Raw genomic sequence first — 15,602 nt, forward strand, 5'->3', positions numbered from 1 at the left:
AATAGTGCCCAGGACAAAATGTCCTAGAAGTTCAAGGAGAGAAGCAGAAGTAGGAGGAGAGAAAAGGAAGGAAGGAGGATGTGACTGGCAGAGAAAAAGCACAGAGTCAAAAAGGCCCAGGACGTTTTGGGAACCACAAGTAGTTTACCTACAGAATCTATGACAAAAGTATAAAACATCTGAAAGAATTTTGTAGACCCAAATTTTGAGACCCTTGGGTCTTGTCCTCAATTTGATGGTAAAATTGGGATTTGTCTTCTAAATTTAGTTAAGGGTGATGTGGAGGATGAATTAGAGCTAGGGCGCTTTGAGTGACCTGTGACAATGACAAGTTCAATGAAACACCTGCAGTTACCATGAAGATGATGGGGGGATGTGAGAAGAGAGGTGTGCACTGTGGCTCCCAACACCAGCCTGGGTCATGAGCCTGTGGGTTGGGAGATAGAATTGCAGATGCTGCTAACATATTTGGCGTAGGGCTGAGTGGGAAGCAGGAGGTTGGGTATCTTGGGTTTCTGACCTGGATGTCTTACATATGGTGCATATGGGAACACGCCTTGCAGAGTTAGAATGCACAAAGACATCATATAAGAAAAGATGTGGAAGGTGACAAATTCTGATTTTGTGAGATCAGTTTGCAATGCCAAAGGACACCCAGTGAATGTTAGCCCTGGAGAAACATTTAGCCCTGGAGAAAATGGAAGAGTGTGGGCTTTGGAGAGAAAACAGTGGTAGACAAAGTCAGCAGCCATATGTCAGGTGAATGAGGCCAGGTAAAGTTGAAAGGTTTGAGCAGAGGAGGAAGAACTCATGAAGGAGGGTAGATGAGGCCAGAGAAATGGGCCACTATCCAGGTATTAAAGGAATCCAAGGTGAGAGGGGTGAAAAAGAGAACATAAGAGTGTCAACTACTGCAGTAAGCTCAAACTGGATCAATATGGAACCATGTCCATGAAGATGTCATAGAACTTATCTTGCTTCATACACAGTGAATGAGCAAAAATGCATAAACATCAGGAAAACATCACTAACAGGGCACCTGGATGGTGCAGTGGTTGAGCTCTGCCTTCAGCTCAGGTGATCCTGGGGTCCTGGGATCAAGTTCCGCATCAGGCTCCCCACAGGGAGCCTGGTTCTCCCTCTGCCTGTGTCTCTGCCTCTCTCTGTGTGTCTCTCATGAATAAATAAATAAAATATTTTTTTTAAAATCACTAACAGTCATTGAACAAAGAAAGGGGGAGGATTATGAGTGTTTTCCATGGGCCACATACAGCCTGAAAGAGGGTGAGAGCTGGCTCTCTGAGCTGTGTGAAATCCTATCCAAGAGGGCTGCCTGGAGGAGAGGTAATTGCAGCAGAGAGAAGCAGAAAGGGAGCTGCCAAATGCCTAAGCACTGTAAGAGCTATACTATATATAGTAGGCACTGTGCTCAGCACCCCAGTGAGGGGTGACAGGGTCCCCTGAAGAACACATTCAAACTCCCCACAAGAGAAAAGATCAGCTTCAACCATCTGCCAAACCCAGAAAGCTCCTAAGTATCAGGACACCAGAACAGTATCATTCAGGTAAGAACTTTCCTGTCTTTTCTGTCTCTTCCCTTTCGTGAAACCAGGGGCAGTTGGACGAATGAAGGAAGAGGAGAAACTCCAAAAAGCAAATAGAGAAGATGCTCTCCTTTCTGGTCCCAAGAGGAAAAGAGAAGGAAATCCAATGTTCAGGGAAATATACCTTCTGGTTAGTGAAATAAAATTGTTTAGAATAAATAGAAGTGACTAGAGAGCTTGTTGTCTAAGCATGATCCTCAAAGTCTAGCATATGCTATTAGAGATTCCATCCCAGTAGGAAGGGAAGAGCCAACTTCACAGAGGGGGTCTTAAGAGGCACCAATGGGAGGAATAGAGTTGCTTTCTAATTGAGAAGACTATTTATTCAACAAGAATACACAGATAGAAAAAGACAGAAAAAGAAGACTTCACCTATAAAACAGAGAGGGGGGTTCAAGCGAAGTTAAATTTCTGACATAGAATTCCCTGGCCTGATATAATATGCAGGTAGACAAGGCCTGCAGGCTCACACAGATAAACCACTGAATGCTCTGATTATCTAATTCTCCTGTGAACACCATCAGGGACTTTGGCTGGACATCAGGAAAAAAGGATCTGGTGAAGCGGGATTTCAGGGCCAAGATCTAGTAAGTGGAGCAGGAGAGATCCAGTAAGCCAAGGGATGAAATGTCCAGGAAAGCACTGACAAAAATAACAACTCACATGTACAGCAAACATTTACTGGGGGCTCTTCGTTCATAGAATCTCACTTAATCTTCACAGCAACCTATGAGTACAGGAAGAGTGTCAGGTATACCCTATAGGCTTTGTACTTGGAAATGTGCCTGGCATGTTATAAGCACTCCATATAAGCTATATATTGTCCTAGATGAGTGCTATTATTACATTTTATGGGTGAGGGAATTGAGACTTAGAAAGTGAAGTCTTTTCTTTTCAAAATTACCAGGGGTCCTTTGGTAAGTAAAAACTGACGGTGGGATTTGGATTTAGGGATCTGACTCCAGGGTATTCACTCTGACACCCATTCTTCTCTCCTTTCAGCCTCTTTCCCTCTGAGACCCAGTAGCTCCAGAAACTGTTCTGTGTTCAACCTGGCAGTGCCTTGCTGCCAACCACACTGTCAACCAAACCCCGACCCAAAGGTGAGGGTGATAGCCAAGAGATTAATGTAACACTGCCATGAGTCTTGGCCTTTAAAGGAGGGTTTTGGGGATCCCTGGGTGGCACAGCGGTTTGGCGCCTGCCTTTGGCCCAGGGCGCGGTCCTGGAGACCCGGGATCGAGTCCCACATCAGGCTCCCGGTGCATGGAGCCTGCTTCTCCCTCTGCCTATGTCTCTGCCTCTCTCTCTCTCTCTCTCTCTCTCTCTCTCTCTCTCATAAATAAATAAAAATTTAAAAAAATAAATAAAAAAATAAAGGAGGGTTTTGAAGACTGAAAAGATGGTAAGTGTCCTAATGAAAGTCTAATGGATGATATACTTACATTCAGTGGGAATTTCTTGAGCAAGAAATAGGAAAGAAAGGAGAGAGAGGAAGAGGATAGCAGCTAGACAAGGGCCAGTAGAAATCACCACATCTCTTTTCTTTCTTTTTAAGATTTACTTATTAGAGAGAGAGCACACGTGGCAGGGAGCGACAGAAAGTCTTACGCAGACTGCAACTGAGTGCGGAGCCCAACTCAAGGCTTGATCTCATGATGCTGAGATCACAACCTGAGCTGAAGCCAAGAATCAGATGCTTAACTGACTGCACCACCCAGGTTCCTCCAAATCACCACATCTTTTGACATCACTGCCACAATAACTGCCTTCTCCATAACCAGATTGCTAGCTTTGGTCCAGAGCTGAACAGCAGGTGAGGTGGAGTCTCTTGAGAGGAGTACAGAAATTGCTTCTCAACAGCTTTGAAGAGCTCATAAAAATGAAAAATATTGAGCAAAGAAAATGAATATCGAGGGGTAGGCTATACTGAGACAGTGGGCCTAATGCCAGCTATCCTGGTGGCAGGGAGTTAAATTGTGGCCCACTCTCCCCTTTTATTTGGGTTCCAATTGTGTATGACATCCTTTCTCCTTTGTAAATACCAAAATAAACCCTATAAAGGGGTTCCCCATCATCCCTGGTACATTTTCTCTTTTCTCCTCCAATCCTCTTTCATCCTTATCCACTCAGCAAACACCTGTTGTCCTGAACTGAACTCAAGGTCTCAGTCTGCTCAGTGGCACAGGCCTGGAGCTGCATTTCCACTAACTGTTCAAGATGTTCCACTATTACCACATTCAACATGCCCGGACTCATCTTCTTCTAACAGAAATCTGTTCTCTTTCCCCAGCACCCATTAACAATAACACCTGGGAGTCATCTTTCATAATTTTCTTCTAAATTTCCCGTTAACTTAATCCCATAAATATACTTCTCTGATAATACTTCTCTTCAGAACACTTTCACTACCACCACCACTGCCTTCCTTCAAACCTGGGGATGTTTATAATTTCTTTGAAACAGGCCTTTGCCCCATCGCCCAGGCCATCCCACACTTTGCTGTCAGAAAACTCTGTCAACACCTTAGACATCATCATTTCACAGTTTTAATCAAAAGTCACTCATGGCTGTCAGTGAATGACCACCAAGATGAACTTTCCGAGTTCAAGGTATTATGTATTCCACCCCATTTGTCTTTCCCACACCAACTTCCTACGACCACCCTAGACACACCGCTGGTCCAACCACAGAGACCCAATGGCCAGGCCTTTGAAAAGGCAAGGAAAGAACTTTCTCAGAGGCAAATATTTCTACTCTAAGACAGGATCTGGGGTTAACCCAGTATGTCAGAACGAGTCAGGAGCACCAAACCCAAGGTTTATCTTGGCTATCAAGGGGTGGCCACTCCCTGATTAAAAAACACAACAATTAGTGAGTTATAGGCAGAAACACAGAAAAAGAGGTAAAATAATCCCTGGAGTTTGGCTAGGTTGTGCGGAGTAGTAAAAAGAGGTTTCAGAATCTGATATTAGAAAAATAAGGAAAAGAGAATCAAAATGGATGTGAGCAGTCCAGGAAGCTCTCCTAGAAAGGTGGAGAAGGGGCAAGCTCAAAGGAATTAAAATTTGGGGGGACAGAGACCATGTGTAAAAAGAGCTTTTCTGCTCCTAGCAAGAATGAACCTCCCTATGCTTAGAGTTCGATAGTCTTCATCATGGTCTGATTTCGCCAGCGTGAATTTTGAGTGACCCTGGGAGGGAACAGGACAGCAAAGGAGATGATTTAGCACAGTGTATTTTCAAGAGCTTGAGTTGAACTAGCTGCTCTAGAGTCACACAACAATCGCTACCCGGTGATGCAGTGATGAGGTCACAAGTGGTGCTCCCCTTCCCCCCCATCTCTGGCTTCCTCAGAGTTAGGCAGAGGAATCAGAGGGAAAATCCACCTTCTCACACACAGCAATACCATCCACCTCACTCGACTACTTGTCAAGTTCACTACCAACACAAAGGGGTGAGTTGCGTTTGGACAACCACACATGCCCTGCCTTTTTCCTCTCCTTTCTTAAGAGTGACTTAAAGCACCTCAGGCATTGAACAGGGTTGAGATGATGGTTATTTTTCAATGAAAGCTTCCTTTCATTTTCAGTAGCAAGAACTGAGCTATGCTCAGCTTATTTCAAGGAGAGATTCTTAACAATTTTGGAGTTTAACTTAATGATCTATTTCTCCAGAGAGCCATATTGCTTTTAAAACCAAATTAGAAAAAAAAAAAAAAAAACCAAATTAGATAAAAGTTACCTTTTATATTGTTAATCAAAGGAGTGCCAGTTAGATACAACTTGCAAGTATTGTCATTGGCTAAAAAGCCCTGTGCATATCTAGAAATCAAACCATCCATAGAAGACCTAGCTCAGGGCAAAACTCAAAATAGAAAATAGGGAAAATAAAATCATATTTTATTATTAAATCCTTAAAATCATTTTATGGCTCTCACATTCATATTTTCAGAGGAATTAGAATTTCCCGGTTCATCTCCTCCTCTCCTGACTTCTTCCCTTCCTCTAATCACGAGGAGGAGGATTGGAATGGTCAATGGGAGTTCAACCATGGTAGAGATGGAGATTCAATTATCTTCCCATCCCCAGTTTCCAAGGGAAGAAAGCAATTATCAAGAAAACAATGCTTTGAAAGCTTGGGCAAGGCACAGAAATGAAAGAAGTGTCCTGAGTCCCTGAGTTCCTAAACCCACTCATATACCCTCTCATTCCATCTCCAGAGGGTTGGGGAGGTGGCCCTGCAGGAGTTGTTTAAAACCCTTGTGCCATGGATGCCTTTAGCTGTCTGACCAAATTCATGACTTCAGAATAATGTATTTAAATGAATTAATTAAAAGACATGGACTTACAAATGATATCAATCATATTGGTAACATATGATCAAATATGGTTTTATCATTGGGAAGGGATAGTAGTTCCAGGACCCTAAGTTGAGAACTCCTGCTGGGAGATATGGAATGGAGACAAGGGTAAGTGAACAAAAAGCAGGGTAAGAGTGAAGAGACCAAGAAATGTTGTCATCAATCCATTCCATGGACAAGAGGACAGCCCAGAGGACAGCCCTTAAATGGGAATTTGGTATAGAGCCCCAACCATTCCAGGAAAATTTTTTGTAGAAGCAAGGATGGACAGGAAGTGTGAGTGAGAAGGCTTGCTGGTCCTCTTCCACCTTGCAGTGGTCTCCCACATACTACCTGTTGCATATTTCTTTGCAGGGCATAGAAAATCAAAGAATGTCGAGTGATGATAACAATAAATCTAGTGAACCCAAGAATGAGCCCAAGAATTGTGATCCCAGATGTGAACAAAAGTGTGAAGCCAAATGCCAGCCCAGCTGTTTAAAGAAGCTGCTGCAAAGGTGCTCTGAAAAGTACCCACGAGAAAAGTGCCCAGCACCACCAAAGTGCCCACCGTGCCCCCCACCATGCCCTTCTCCATGCCCGACTTCCTGCCCCCCCAAGCCCTGTGCCAAGCCCTGTCCTCCTAAATGCCCATCTCCCTGCCCACCCCCAGAGTGAGGTACCAAGGGTACCACTCAACCCACTACCTCCAACATCTCTACCATGTTCACCATCTTGGTGTTGAAAGCTGAAGCCATGAACTGACAAGTAAATATGTCCCTCTGCTGTGCAAAGCTTTCTTCTCCTGTTTTTGTTTTTGTTTTTGGTAGTTTGGGGTTTGTTTGTTGTTTTCCAGCACTAAAACACCAACAAGCAATCCCTAGAGAGTAAGGCTAGAACCCTGGCACTCCAAAGTCAACAACTTTTGAAGATAGCCTACCTTCTGGCCCCACCTGCTGCATAAAAGGATGTGGCATCTCCTGAGGGGTGCACGTAGGGAATGCAGACTGGCAGAGCCATAAATATGGCTGTTAACAGTGGTTCACCTCAGGAGCTCAAGTGGCCATGATGCAGAAAGAAGATGTAAGGGGGAAAGAAGAGTGGGATGTTGAGGAAAGGTCCAGTCCAGAAAGGCTGAGGAAAAATTCTACCCTCAGCTATTAATCCCACTGCATAATGCTTGGGCAGAACACTCTGAAAACAGGCTGTGTGGGCTTAAACTCTAACTCTGCTATTTCCTTGTCTCTATAAAAGGAATGCTGATGCTAGCAGTGGGCTTACAGAGTTGTCATGAGGCTTAGGAAGTAAAGTGTGTCCAGTGCCCAATTTACTGGGACATAGCCAGCCCTCAGAAAGGGGAACACATGGTACCTATCCAGGTGTCACATGTCACACCTGAATATAACTGCTCTGTGCCTTTCTTCACCATCAGGCTATAAGTCTCCTGAGTACAATATTTAGGTTCTAACTTATGCCTATAAGCACAGCTAGGCCCTCATCTAAAAAATAAAAAGCGGTGCCTGGGTGGTTCAGTTGGGTGAGTGTCCAACTCGTGGTTTTGGCTTCATCATTGCAGCAGCATGAGATTAAGCCCATCATCGGGCTCTGCACTCAGAGGGGAGTCTGCTTGAGAGTCTCTCCCTCTCCCTCTGCCCCTCCCCCACTCACACTCATTCTCTCTCTGTAAAAAAATAAATCTTTAAACAAATAAATAAATAATAAAAAACAAAATTGGAGTTGTGGATTACACAATGTCAACTGGCTGGTTTGGATACTTTGAACCATACTTAGGTAACGTCTCCATGGAGAGAATTCTAGTGAAAGGTACACGGGAGTGTCAACATTCTAGTAATTTTAGTACAATGGAGTTATGTGTAACCAATGGAGTATTTTTATTTTCACTAGTCTTTGGATTTTCATTAAGTTTTTATTTCCCATGTAATAGAAAAAAAATTACATAATCATGAATATTTCAGAAACCCACCAAAGTCCTTTCATTTGCTTAATGAACTAAATAAATAAATAAATAAATAAATAAATAAATAAATAAATAAATAAAGGAAAAACATCTTCCTACATCTGAGTACACAACTTGGATGCCTTCCTTTGAGAGATAGGGTCTCAGTTCCAGGCCCCCAGTGGCTCTATGGCAGTGTGGTTCAGGTGTTGGTGCTCTCCTGGGTGGTTCTGAGGACTCTGGGGACAGACTGGGTGGAGGCCATCTCTGAGAACATGAAACCATCCATTTGCCAATTTAGTTCTTTTTCTCTCATGTAAATGAAACCAAAGATACACATCTCTTAATGGCTACTTTCCCAACAAAACCTGGATCAAAGGCAATGCCAGGGAAGATGGCTACAACGTGATGAGTATGCTGCCTCCCTGCAGAATGCCATAATTACTCCCAGCCCCAGCGACAGTCACCAAGGCCCTGCCCCAAATGGTAAAGGGTTGTTTAAGTGAATTAGCAACATCTGAAGAATGGCACGATGAGAACCTGTGTGGTGTCAGTCTTGATGGCTCACAGATACTGTGATAGGGCAGGACCAAGCCTCTCCTTTCATGGAAAAGCTGTAAGAAGAGACTCTACCACAGACCCCCATGCATCATTGTTTCTTGAGAAGCAGGCAGTGCACTGCTGACCTTGCAAAAGGACTTTTAAGTCCTCCCAGACCAGGCCAGCTAGGGGCGTTGCTGTGAGCTGGGCCAGTGCTATATGAAAGGGCTGGCACACAATCACAGGAATGTCTTGCTTTGAAGCCCTGCAGCTGGAAAGCACCCTAGAGCTCACTTTCATTCATCTCCTACATGCAAATGGCAGCTGGGGAGATGGCAGTAAGGAACCAGTTACCAAACCTGTCTTATTTTCCTGTCTTGCTTCCACATGACCAAATATTCCAGCCAGGAACATAAGCACAGACACATCCTGGGAGGCTTTATTGATGATAAGTTATAACTGCTTCTGTGCCCCAGCTGCTTATGCTCTGCAAAGAAATCAGTGGGTTAATACATTAAGTCAATTGCCAAACACATAAAGATGCTAAAATACAAATTGATCGTAAAATCCATAGCAGGTTATTTTCAGGTGCACTGGCTGCATAAAACCTGTGATGCCTTACCTACAGAGTTCTGGGCTCTCTCTTAGGCTTGAAGGAAATGATGCTCAGACTGCGGGTTCATGCTTTTCCCACCAGGAAAATCCCCATAGTTTCTCATCTATACCATCCAGAACCTCCTAACTGGATTCTGAGATTCCAAGTTCACCTTCTAGTCCTTCCTCCAGTGTAAGACAGAGAAGGCAGGCTGGCTAAAATCCAAATCTAAATATGTCACTCCCCTGCTTAAAACCCTTAAAAGGTTCCTTTTTGCCTAAAGAACAGCTTGAATGACTTGACCAGTCACGCATAAGTCTTCCAGAGCTGGCCCCCACCTCCTTGTCTGGCTTTACCTTGCCACTTCTCTCTCCTAGAACTGTGCAGCCCAGCATCAGGTAACTGGTGGCACTTTGGCACAGCAGAGAGTTTCTGGCCTGTGTGACTTTACACTTGTCTATTCTCTATCATTCTTCCTCTTCCCACTGAGTCCTCCTCTGAATAATCCACTTGAGCGGGTGGGTCTTCATCTCCCTCTGAACCCAACTCAGGGGTCACCTACTCTAGGAAGCTTCCCCCTCTGCCCCCGAAGGCTGGTCAGATGCCCCTTACTATGGTCTCAGAGAATCCATGCCTTTCTCCTATAACACTTACCTCACCATATTCTGTCCATCTATTTACACTGGGTTGTAAGTTCTTTGAGAACAGACACTGCCTGGCACACGTAGCAGATATTCAATAACAATAAATGAGTGCACATTCAGTGGCTTTGGATGCACTTTTCCAAAGAGGAAAGGACTGCTCTGGGCTGAGGCCCTGGCTATTGTGTTATGTGCCCTTGCCACATGGGTCATTCCCAGAATTCAGGGATAGGAGAGGGGGACAGGGCTGAATATAGGTGGCTTCTGGCTGAGAAAAAAGCATCCCTGGCATTGGTCACTTTTCCCTTTGATCACAAGGTACAGATCCTGCCAGCCCTACCCTCCAGCCTCGCCTGGGAAGTACAGCCTGCCTCCCAGCAGATTTCTTACTTTGGAAGGCAGCATGGTAAAGGGAAATGTCTTGTCATCACAAAGACATGGATTCAAAGTGAGCTGTACACTCTCAACTGTGAGGCCCAGGCAAATTGTGTCACCTCAATAGAAGAAGTGGTCTCAGTTTCTTCCCTTGAAGAATGAGAAGAAATGTCTCATTGAGGTGTGGAGATGACTGACCAGTGAGATGGTATATGCAAAGCCCCCAGCATGGGAAACTGAACTTAGAAAGCCAGGACACAAAAGCACTCAAGAACTGGTTAGCACTTGGAGTCGTCACCCCTATCTATGATGGCACATGTCTTGTTCTTCTGTTCTGCTGTGGAGTGCAGTGGGCTTGAGGAAGAAAGAGAGAGTTAAAGAAAGGAAGGCAAATATCTTTGAAGGAAGTAGATTTACAAGGCCAAACCTCCCATCCTGTTCCCAAAGTGGGCCCCAGAACCCACAAATCACAGTAGGAGCCAGATGAGGACTTTTGCATCACTGAGTATAAGTGCTAGATGTGGCACAAAAATGTGCCCAGTGTCTCAGTTGTCTGGGAGAGGAAACTCAGCTCCAGAGAAGGAAACATCTTAAACAAGATCACATTGAGTTGGTTGCTAGAAGAGTCTAGGATTTCTAAGCCCAACTTAAGCCATGATGAGTCAAAGGGAAAAGGACTGAAGACTAGTATGAACCTAAACAATTTTGGAACATACTTCTCCCCATTTCCTGTGTCTGTGGTCTTTAACCTGGAGGCCATGAACCTCCTGAAGGTAAAGATGCGTACCTATGTATAAACTTCCTCATCACCTCAATACTATTAAGAACCATTGGCTGATCTGCATCTTTGTTGCTTTCCTGAAGTTTATAAAGAGTCCCAAGTGCAGTGATGTCCTAAATGTTTTTAAATGGGCCATTGCCTAGTCCAGGCATGAGCTAACCACATGATCTTAAAGTAGGCACTTAATACCTTTGTACCTCAATTGCCTCATCTTAAGAAGAATGCAGTTGATAAATAATGTAGTGCCTCTTATTTAAGCACGTGTTGAACTGAAACGAGGAAAAGGAATCAGGTGGCCTGTCATGTCCCCTCTGGGAGCAATGACCTGTGACCCACAACCCCTCCCACAACCTCTGATTCAGACTCTCCGTGCAGGGAACACTGGAGCAGGGAAGGGTGGTGGACTCTCCCTTAGGAGCCCACAAGCTCTCCAGAGTCACCTGCTCCCAGGGAACAGGGTGAGCTACATTCTGCACCATTTGGCTTTATCAGAGCCACTGCCCTGTAATATGCAGACTGGCCAGCCAAATGAATCAGAAGAGTCTGGGAACTTTTATGATCTGAACAAAGGCGATCGTTATTTGAATGAGGATGGTAGGGGGTGGGGAGGCATGGCCTGAACACACCTGACTCTCTTCTGCTGACCCTGTATAATCACACCCTGACTCCCAATAATGACAGCTGCAGAAATTTAAAATCTTAAATCTTAGATGGCATTCAATCAGATTAGCCCCAGTCTCACTGGATAGCTGGGGATGGTTAAAGTATTTAAGCTCCTTATCTTAAGATGTAGGGTGAGACAATCTCCCCAAAGCTGTCCAGGTCACAACTCCAGATACTGGGCCACTAAGGTTGGTTTTTGAGGACCTGGACCCCAAATACTCCCACTCTGTATCTAGGAAAAGATATGCCACCTAAGGTTATTCAGTCACTTGACTGGGCCACTGCCAGTCACAGAAGACAGAAGACTAGGTGGATTATAAATCATAATCTAATCAAGGAAGAGCCTCCTACCCCCCCCCCACCACCACACAGTCATGCTTCCACATACTTACCAAGTCATATAGACGTCAAAGCTAACCATTCATGAATATCACAGTCTATCAAAGCTGCAATGGACCTAGCTTGACTCCTAGGCTACGTTTAGTATTTTAAAGATGAAGAAAATGAGGCCAGAAAGCCTCAGGGGCTTGCCTGAGGTCACACAACTTGTTAGGGACAGAGCCGGGTCTCTGGGCCTCTGCACAGTACACTGTCTACTACATCCCAGTGAGTAGAAAAGTATAAGAAAAGATGGAGTCCTGGGGGGGGGGGGGGGGGGACAGATAAAGGAGATGGAATAAGAACTGAGAGAATTGGAAAGGCTTCATGAGGGAGCTGAATCCTGATCAGTCAGATGGCACTAACATTCTGGAAGTACCTTGATAGCCCTAAGTGTGCATATGTTCTCAAATATATTCCTCATAAGGAATCTGTGAAGCACTGTTAACCTTCCCAACAAGAAGAAATCTAGGCTCTGAGAAGTACCTTATCCAGGATACACATACTCTTTGTAATTGAGTCAACTCCAGGTCAGTGGGGGTCCTGAGCCCAGTTCTTTTCTCATGCATCACTAAGTGCTGGTCTTTGACTGAGGGGTTGACATAACCAATGAGTAAATATTTAAATGAGGGAGTGCTAAGTGGAATTTTATGTCTTCATTTGAGACTTCCCAAGAGCTTCAGACATTGGGAAAGGTGTATTAAATTTCTATTGATGCTGTAACCATAACTTTCGTGGCTTAAAATGACAGAAGTATATCATCTTAGAGTTCTGGAAGTCAGAAATCTGACACCGGTCTCTCTGGGCTAAAATCAAAATGCCAACAGGGCTATATCTCCTTCTGGAGGCTTTAGGGCAGAATCTGTTCACTTGCCGTTCCCAGCTTCTGTAGTTTGTCCACACTTCTGGCGCATGGTCTCCATCTTCAAAGGCAAATATGGTCAGTCAAACTTTTCTCACATTACATCACTGTGACACTGATTCTTCTGCCCCTTGTTCCACATTAAAGGACTCTTGTGATTACATTGGACCCACTTCACTGTTATCAGCTTACTGTGAGGCAGAGAGTCCTTTGAGAGAAGTTGAATTGTGGCCTCTTCCTAACTGCATTCACCCTCCTCCATGAGAACATGACCTGCTTTCTCCATTGTTCAGCAAATCCCTATTTGGTCTCCTCCTGAGGCTCAAAGACACAGAAATGCATGCGTCACAAGCAAGGACAGCTGATGCATCCTGTTGTAGAAAACTTCAGGAAATCTCAACCAAGCAGCCTCCCTTCCCCAGCCTCTCACCCACCACTTTTTTTTTTTTAAGATTGTTTATTTATTGATGATAGATCTAGAGAGAGAAAGAGAGAGGCAGAGACACAGGAGGAGGGAGAAGCAGGTTCCATGCCGGGAGCCCAACGTGGGACTCGATCCCGGGACTCCAGGACCGCGCCCTGGGCCAAAGGCAGGCACCAAACCACTGAGCCACCCAGGGATCCCCTCACCCACCACTTTCTTGAACCAGCCTCAGGCTCTCCTTTCAGCAGGGTTCTAACAGCATTCCTTCTTCCAGGCCTATAACACCCTTGCCTACCCTCCTTGCCTGGTAATTCCTACTGTACAGCAAAACACAGCACATTCATCCCCAAGCAGCCCTCTAGGACCTTCCATCCATCCAGTATTGAAAAAGCGGTCTTCTTTTGAGGCTTGGGGGCTTACCTCTGCCAATCTTCCCCATGAGATTGTGGACTCCTTGAAAGCAGGGTATTGAATGACTGAAAGAATGAATGAATAAATCTAGTGATGGAGAAGTTCTTGTCTGCTAGGACTCCACAGTGTTGCCTGTGAGAAATGGAAAGAGAAAAAAAAGAAAAGAAGGAAAAAGAGGAGAGCTCCCCAATCCTACACTTAATCACCCAGTTTCCAGGTTCTCTAAATTACCTTACCCCTTCAGATATACCCATGAGTCTTCCAAGTCTCTCTCCTCATCCTACCTAGCCCCACTTCCACCCAGCCCCAGAAGATCATCTCCCTCACAAGAACAGCAGCATGACTCCTCCACCCTTGGCACTTACCTCTTACAGGACACCAATGGTGTCCACGCTGGTGCTACCTAAATCCTCCATGCACCAGTCCTAAAGATCAAAATGTTACCTGGTCTGTCCTCAACTCACCTTCTAAAAACTATTTGGGGGATAAAGACTCCAAAAACTGTATAAGCCTTAAAAGGAACATCTGATTTTAGCCAAATACTTTTCTTAGGAAATGTCCTCCACTTCTTCAAGTTAAGGTGTCCACCATCATGTTTAAAGTCCCTGGGGGGGATCCCTGGGTGGCGCAGCGGTTTGGCGCCTGCCTTTGGCCCAGGGCGCGATCCTGGAGACCCGGGATCGAATCCCACATCAGGCTCCCGGTGCATGGAGCCTGCTTCTCCCTCTGCCTATGTCTCTGCCTCTCTCTCTCTCTCTCTCTGTGACTATCATAAATAAATAAAAATTAAAAAAAAATTTAAAAAAAAAAGTCCCTGGGGTTTGACCAACTTTAGCAAACAAGCACAAGCCCACCACTAAGTGGTCTAGGGGCTTTTTCATAACAAATACTTTCCCATCCTCCAATACATGAGATCCTTCTCCACTCTCAATCGTCTCTTACGTTCACCTTCTTTATTCCTTAATTAATGCATTCACTCTATTAATGGTCATTTATCTTCCACCTACTAGACCCCTAGCCTCTAGAAACCTACAACCCAGGTAGTAATAAGATCTTGTACATAAGTAACTGGAATTCCTAATAACTACAGTAAATATCACATAAATAGCACCAACAATAGGCATTATGGGAGTTCAGAAGGAGGTGAATTCATTTCTGGCTCTTGGAAGGTAGACTTGAGTAGAGCCTTGCAGAGGGCTTAGGGGTTCACAAGTCACAGAGAGAGGGGGCACACAAGACAGAACTGGGAGCCACACAGAGGCTTGGAAGCAGGGAAAACTGGCTGTGTTTGCTTTGAAACTTTTCCTTTCATCGCCCCGGCTTTTATTGACCTAAGTTGTAGGAAAAGTTTTTCCAGAAAGCAAGGAGGCAGACCAATATTGTTCCATCCTGTTTTCTTGGTCACTGTGAAAATTCTGTGAGTGACTCCATTTTTAGAAATGTCATAAATCAAAGTTAAGAAAATGAAGGTTATCGGCCTTCTCCCTCTCTTTTCCTCCACCGTACTTCACAACTTAAGAGTAACAAATGGGGGGAAAAAAAAAGAGTAACAAATGACTCCAATTTCCCCGAAGACTTCTGTGCAGGAAAATCACTATCTCCAGGAGACTGTAGATCCTTTGTATGCTTGGGACCATAGGACAATCCATCTTCCTTGGGTCTGGAAGTGTGATTTTCAGGCTCAAAGAAGAGACATCCAGTGGAAATGTCTGAAATCGGCCATACATGGCCTTGACCCAGATAGACCCCAAGGCCTTAGGCCTTCCTGTGGGTAAAGACAAGATGAGTAAGATGGATCTTATCTCTTGCCACCTCCTGAACCAGTTTGGGCAGACAAGGAACCCCATCCCAGTTTAACAGACTAAGATAACGTTTTATGAACATTCTTTCGCTGCTACCTCTAATGAGAGAGATCTGAAAGGAGCCCCTCCCTGCTGAGGTCTGGTAAGGACCCAGCAGCCCAAATGGAGACTGATTAACAGGCATCCCAAGCAGTGACTCAAACTATGGGCAATTTCAGAGGAAGCTCG

At 44.7% G+C, this 15,602-nt stretch overlaps 1 protein-coding gene across 1 annotated transcript; it reads left to right on the top strand.

Moving 5' to 3' along the window:
- The first annotated feature begins 4,907 nt into the window (after positions 1–4,907).
- LELP1 (late cornified envelope like proline rich 1) lies at positions 4,908–6,739 on the top strand. The gene is made up of 2 exons (XM_025452940.2): positions 4,908–5,060; positions 6,321–6,739. The coding sequence occupies exons 1-2, from the start codon at positions 4,911–4,913 to the stop codon at positions 6,621–6,623; spliced, it is 453 nt and encodes a 150-aa protein (XP_025308725.1). The 5' UTR covers positions 4,908–4,910; the 3' UTR covers positions 6,624–6,739.
- The last annotated feature ends 8,863 nt before the right edge of the window (positions 6,740–15,602 follow it).

This window comes from Canis lupus, chromosome 17 (assembly GCF_003254725.2).
Source record: "Canis lupus dingo isolate Sandy chromosome 17, ASM325472v2, whole genome shotgun sequence".
NCBI classification, from domain to species: Eukaryota; Metazoa; Chordata; class Mammalia; order Carnivora; family Canidae; genus Canis; species Canis lupus.